We start from the raw sequence: 6,619 nt of genomic DNA, 5'->3' as shown, positions 1-6,619 counted from the left end.
TGTATTAAGTTTTAATTACACCAGGTTGTCGATGAAAGTTAATCCTACCCATCCCACAGTGAAACCATTAAACGTGCAACAAGGCTAGAAATAGCATCATAACCGATTCCAACAAATACAAACTTTTCAAATTACATAAGTTATCGGATCTATTATTTATAGTTTCTTCAAGTTAGCTGATGTAAACTATAGCTATGATTTGATATATATATAATCTAAACAACACAATCAAATATGTTGACTGCCACATTATGGTGTGTACATTTTGAAAGACCACTTCTGTGTTTTATTTTGCAGGTAACTTTTTGTGTGACATAATGTTGTCTTCTACACACTCTGACCTGGCCCTTTTAAATTCTGGAACTTTGCGCTCTGATCGGATTCATCCTGCAGGTGATTTTATAATGAGGGATTTGGTGACAATCTTGCCTATGTTGGACCCCCTCGTGGTCCTTAATGCTACAGGTAACTACCTCTTTTTCATTGGTTAAGATTTCTGAAAGTTAGAATATGATGATGTTTTTTAATAATTACATTTTCTATGTTACATTTAATCAACAGTACAAAAAGAATGTTCTCAGATTGTTGTTGTTTAGGGTACAGACTATGACTGGGTAAATGTAAGTACATAGAGATGCAACTAGGACTGTGACAAAGGTTAAATTATATATATTACATCGACTGTTATTGCATATGCATATTGTCCTCAACAGATGAAACTTTTAACAAAGTGAAGAAACACAGTGTTAGTTAGAATTAGAATGATTTATATCTACTTTTTATTTTCCTAATTTAATTTTATGTTTATTATTTTGTTATAATGATTATTCTGCATTTTTAGCTCAGTACATGGATTTAGAATAACCTAAGCCTCCTGGACTGGCCGAACCTCACGAGATATTATTGGGATTAAGGCTAAAAATATTGTTAACAGTGAGGGTATCCAGCTGATGAAACAAAATGCATTCTAATTGTTATAAATAATATGGTTTGAACATTATGCTGAATTACACATGCTCATTTCTTCGTATATATATATATATGCGTGTAGTTCCGATCTATGTAGGTGCCTCAAGTTGATAAAAATTAACATCAAATGCTAATTTTTAATTCTATTTTTGTAAAAACTACAGTTAGGACATCATAAGTATGAAAGTACGATAATAAGTTATTAAATATGTCTAGAACTATTAAGCCATTTTTAAGCTGTGGGCTGAAATGATTCAACAAACCCCCATTCTTCAGTACTTGATGCTTACATATGTAGCGAACACTAACTTATTGAATAATGACTGTTTACTCTACTGTATTCAAATGGTTTAGAATTTTTTTATTTGTTTTAAATAATTTATTCACGTTGTAAATGAAGGTAATCTCTATCACCAGGGGAACAAATATGGAAAGCATTAGAGAATTCAGTATCTCAGTATCCTAAACTAGAAGGCAGATTTCCCCAAGTTGCTGGAGTCAGTTTTGCCTTTGATCCGTCAAAGCCACCTGGAAGTAGGATCGATCCAAAATATATCAAAATTGGAGATGAGTTCATGGAATATGACCAGGTACGAGATGTTCGACTTATCAAGAGAAAACATGTTTGAACATGAACTGCGTAGGGGAATTGTGTTAAAGGAAGTATTAAAGTACACTTAAAAACTTCTCACTTGTATTCAAACTAACTGAACTCTTCAAATGTTTCAATAAATTATAGGTTAAATATCAAATACACATTTGGCAATAATATAGCTAGATGATACACCAAAATCAAGTGAACTTGTATAAATAAAGATCCTTCATTAAAGTTACTGTAACAGGGAATTACTTTCAAACTACTCCAAAACTACTTGTTCAGTTGAGCACTAGTAGTTCTCATAAACAAGTAAATAAACATGAGTTTATTTATTTGTTTTGAATTTTGTGCAAAGCTACACGAGGGCTATCTGCGCTAGCCATCCCTAATTTAGCAGTGAAAGACCAGAGGGAAGGCAGCTAGTCATCACCACCCACCGCCAACTCTTGGGCTACTCTTTTACTAACGAATAGTGGGATTGACCATCACATTATAACGCCCCCACGGCTGAAAGGGCGAGCATGTTTGGTGTGACGGGGATTTGAACCCTTGACCCTCAGATTGCGAGTCGAATGCCCTAACCACCTGGCCATGCTGGGCCAAATAAACAAGAGACTTTACTTACATGTGAAAACAACTTAATACTGCAAATTTCTGTTTTTCATTTCATAATTTCTAATAGCTCGCTCTTGAAAATGAATCATTTAAAGTAAAATAAGGATTTTTGTTTAACAAAAGTTACATTTTTAATTATTTTGTATATAGAATTTTACAATAAAAATTGTGTTTGTGAAATGTTCTTTAAAGCCAAGTTACCTTACAGTTCAGGTTCTTTATTCATCTATTTTCTAATGCTGATCAAGTTTCGTTTATTACACTGTAAAGAACGAGTAATTGTGAAACAATAGGGTGGCTACATAAAAATTCCATAACTTTCCAAATTTATAGACCTGCACATGTACAGCACATTTAAATTACACTTTTCTCTCATAGTTCTACCTACTTAGCACCGCTATAGTTTATGTTCTGATTACGAAGGTTAATAAAAACTTCTTAACATACTTGCTTTAGACAAGGACATTGTAATTTGACTTGATGCATTTTTATTTACAAAAATAATATTTGCTCTAATTTGTCAAAAAAAAAAGTATTCAATTGGATAATTATAAAAAGATGAAACAAATACAAGTTAAATAATTGGCATAGCTAAATAGTATGGTTTGTGTGGGGAGGGGGAAAATTGCCCACTGTTCTCTCTCGTTCAAAAATATTTGAGATAATGTTTCAATTTTCCCTGATGTTTTACTTCTTTTTCAAATTACCAAGATTGTAATCACTCTGCACAACTATATTCTTGTGTATGCCACAAATCTATTATAGGCTTTAAATAACAATGCACACAAGAGCTTCTCTGGTTCTTTATCTACATAATATTATTAAGATTTTCTGAAAATATGCATCTGAGTCTAGTGCAAACTATAATAAAGATCAGGAATGTTTCTGAAAGATCAAGGTGATGATTTCCTGCAAAATTTGCGTACTTCTTGTAAAAATGTATATTCGGCTATATTAGCTTGAAAATCTAGCCTTGAAGCATTACCCTTAGAAACTGGCAACTTTAATTCTTTAGGAACTACTTGAAAACTTCTGAATTAGGAACTATTTCTATACCTCTAAACAAAACAAAGTCAAATTTCACAAAACCCTAGTTGTTTTTTTATTGTAAATTTACCTAACTTTTAGATTATTTATCCTAGTTTTGACTATGATTCATTCATTGATATATTTGTACATCAGGAGTTATTTACAGTTTTATAGCCATCAATGTCTAGCTATAAAAGACCTCAATTTGTTAATGTTAATTTACCTCATTTTTAGATTGTCTCGGACAATAAGTCTTAAAACATTGGGTTTCTAGACTTAGTCCAAGTCACAAATCCTTGCAATCACTACCTTTCAAGTCTGAGTCACAAATCATAGAATTACTTTCACCTGTCAGGTGATCCTGAAGACTATTGGCATTTAATTGTTGGGGGGGGGGGGTTGTTTGGGCATTGATAAAATCCAGACAGCGAAGGGCTAAAAAGTTTTTAATAAATATTATGCTTTCTTTTTTACTATATTTGGAGAATGAATAAATCAAAAGTTCTATCCAGATAACATGAGATGTGTGTGGGGTTAGGAAAGGAATCTTCAGTTCTACTTATTATTAAAACTTTAATAATAATAATAAATACATTTGCCTTCTAACCAGAGTCAAAGCAATTAAGAACAAAAATATGGCCTAACTTACTTGTCTGGAAGGATGCATGAAAATACCTGTTAATGTTAGATGTCCCCAGTTTTTCTTCATTCTTTCTGTTACAAAATTTACACACAGCACACAATTTTGACAATATTATATTTGTTTAGTAATTTTTAAAGCCATACACCATAATTCTGGCCATAGCAGCAGTCATAATTGTGTGGGAAAAGTAGTTTCATGATTTTTATTGCCAAGCGATAATCGCTTAACGTCAGAATGAAGAGAAATTTTAGTTTTACTTTTGGGTAGCTTCCAAATGTAGAATTTATTCTGTCCGAGTGATGCACGATCAAGTACAGCAAGTCTGGTTTAGCTTTAACAGTCAGTTATTAGTAAATCAGATACTGGATGTTTCTCAGTAATTCCTTCAATATTTCCTCTAGAAATACAAGTTAGTGACAAAGAGCTACTTGGCTCAAGGAAGGGATGGATATGATGTACTCAAAGAGTGTGAGGTTCTGGTAAGTATGTTTTCCCATCTTAAACTCTGATAATAGTTGTAAGATAGTGTAGTAACCCTAGCCTAATGAGCTCTTTTCAGGTGCCAAGTACACACCTACATATCAAATTTCAAAACTTAAATAAAGATAATAATAATACTATCTCAACAGTATATTAGAATTGGTATTTCATCATATTATAACAATCATATTATATTAAGGAGTTGTCTGTAAACAATGTAGTTATTAACTTAATAATTTTTCTACCTTTCCCAAAACATAGGTTTTTATTTACTAAGAAACTATCATCCCTTGCTAACGTAAGTGAAATGAGACTTGGTTAATTATAATTTTACTTCTTTTTTATTGTTTATTATTACAAGCCTTTGTTCACGTCACGTGTTGCCAGGTCTTGCAAGGGTAGGAACAACTGCTAATGAAGAATGTCTTTGAAAATGATAACAAAAACAGAGTTTGAATGGAGAGTATTATAAAATATATATGGCAAGGATACGTTTTCACGAACAATAGAATTTAGGGAAAAGTTTAGAAGACTTTGTAACAATGGAGAAAATTAGAGTTCTTTTAATTTCCAAAATTTTTTTAGTATTAAATTATATTTGTTTTAATGTTAAAGCAATTTTCTGATTTTCTTCTCTGACACTATTGGGTAAACTTTGTTAGGTTTGGAGGTGTTAAGTAGAGATGGCAAAATATTCTGCTGACTCAAATCCTTACTTATTGAATATGTTTGTTACATTTATTGTTCTCAAGAAAACTTATGATTTATTGAAAATAATGCATGTTTATTACATATTATTCGATGTTGACCAAGAATATTGTTGCCTAGTCTGACCTAGCAGCATTTTGAAATGTCAGTTCTCAGGTCACTGATAAATCTTAGCCAGTTTATGTGTTGTTGTTTTTTATGATTTATTGTCAGAAGTGATGACTATCGCACTTGACAAACTAGTTTCAAAAGAAATATTTTGATGAATATCGGACGAGTTAAAAATTGACTGGGTATATAAAATGGAACTAATGCAACCAAGAAAAATCAAAATTCAAAGGAGGTATTTTTAATATTATTTCAAAACAGTGTCTCTGAATGTTTTTTAAATTTCACAACCTAAAAAATTATTAAAAAAACAGTATATGATACTTTTAAAGTCAAAACTAGATACTATTTAGTAAATTTGTCCTAAGTTTCATGGAATTTGGTTAAATATTTTATCTGTGAAAACAGGGGGAGGATAAAGGGTTGCCAGTGACACTCCCCCTTCTGTGTCGGGAAAGAATTAATATTTTGAATGAAACCCAAATAGGTATGAAAAATTACAGATTAGAGTTATAATTAGTTAACATTTATTGGTATATTTCTGCTAGTTCCATAAATAGATCACTAATTGCCTCTTACAACCTGTAGACAGTGAACCAGTCATGTCTGTATTAGTGGCAGCTTTGGAAACATACATTGGGAAAGAAGATATAGTTGTTAAGTAAATATGGCTTAAGATATTTTTATAAGAATTGAAAACTTCATACTAATTCAGTTTACTGTAAACTGTGGTTATAGGGCATGATTACGAACAAGCACAACTTCTCTATCGCGAGATTAGTTATTTTCCAAAGATCAAAGACGAATTTCAACAACCGTGGGAAAGCTGCAGCAAATTTTCAAATCCCCAAAACTGTGGTGACTGAGCTCCTTTACAAGTAAATACCTCCATAATTTACAGTGCATTAAGTGGAAAGACTTCATTACCAGCAATGACCTATGTGAATGATCTAAATGGCTTACATTTCAAAACTCATCCAAAAGAAGTTTGAAAAAGAACTTGGCCATGTCCTAGGAATGCCACCCAACTGACTTTCAGAACAAGCCACAGTGTTGCACACAAAATAAAAGATGTTTACAAAGGGACCCCCAGAAGGACAATCCTTAGGGAATGAAACTCAGTCTACATTCCATCAAAAAAGCTCACAAAAACTGTTGAGGAATGTGTGCTGTAGGATGTCACTGGGGAATTGTTTTATAAATCTTTAACACAACCAGTACTCGGCTTTGTTTGGGTTATTATGTTGATAGTGTGTGTGCATTCTGAACCCATTTTAGCATAAAAGTATAGCCTAAGTTCTTTGCTCTTGGAGCTTTGGTAGTCACATTTCTTTTCTATATGGTTTCTCGCATAAAAAGATGCATGCACGCATGTAGATAATTAATAATACCCAGGTGCACACCCACATCCATATCTTTTTATGGAGCCACATTTATTTTCTGTGTAGTTTTTTGCATAAAAAGATGCA

The 6,619-nt window shown here is 32.3% G+C and overlaps 1 protein-coding gene across 1 annotated transcript in view; it reads left to right on the top strand.

Moving 5' to 3' along the window:
- The window catches only part of LOC106461380 (trifunctional nucleotide phosphoesterase protein YfkN-like), a 52,790-nt gene that overhangs the window by 27,921 nt on the left and 18,250 nt on the right, over positions 1–6,619 (top strand). Inside the window, exons 10-12 of the mRNA XM_022388327.1 lie at positions 298–465; positions 1,387–1,559; positions 4,256–4,350. Coding sequence (XP_022244035.1) covers positions 298–465; positions 1,387–1,559; positions 4,256–4,350 — 436 coding nt within the window. The remainder of the gene's footprint in view (positions 1–297; positions 466–1,386; positions 1,560–4,255; positions 4,351–6,619) is intronic.

Source organism: Limulus polyphemus, unplaced genomic scaffold (assembly GCF_000517525.1).
Source record: "Limulus polyphemus unplaced genomic scaffold, Limulus_polyphemus-2.1.2 Scaffold948, whole genome shotgun sequence".
Taxonomy (NCBI): domain Eukaryota; kingdom Metazoa; phylum Arthropoda; class Merostomata; order Xiphosura; family Limulidae; genus Limulus; species Limulus polyphemus.
Note: the sequence above shows the minus strand (reverse complement) of the source record. Positions and strands in the feature narration are given on the sequence as shown.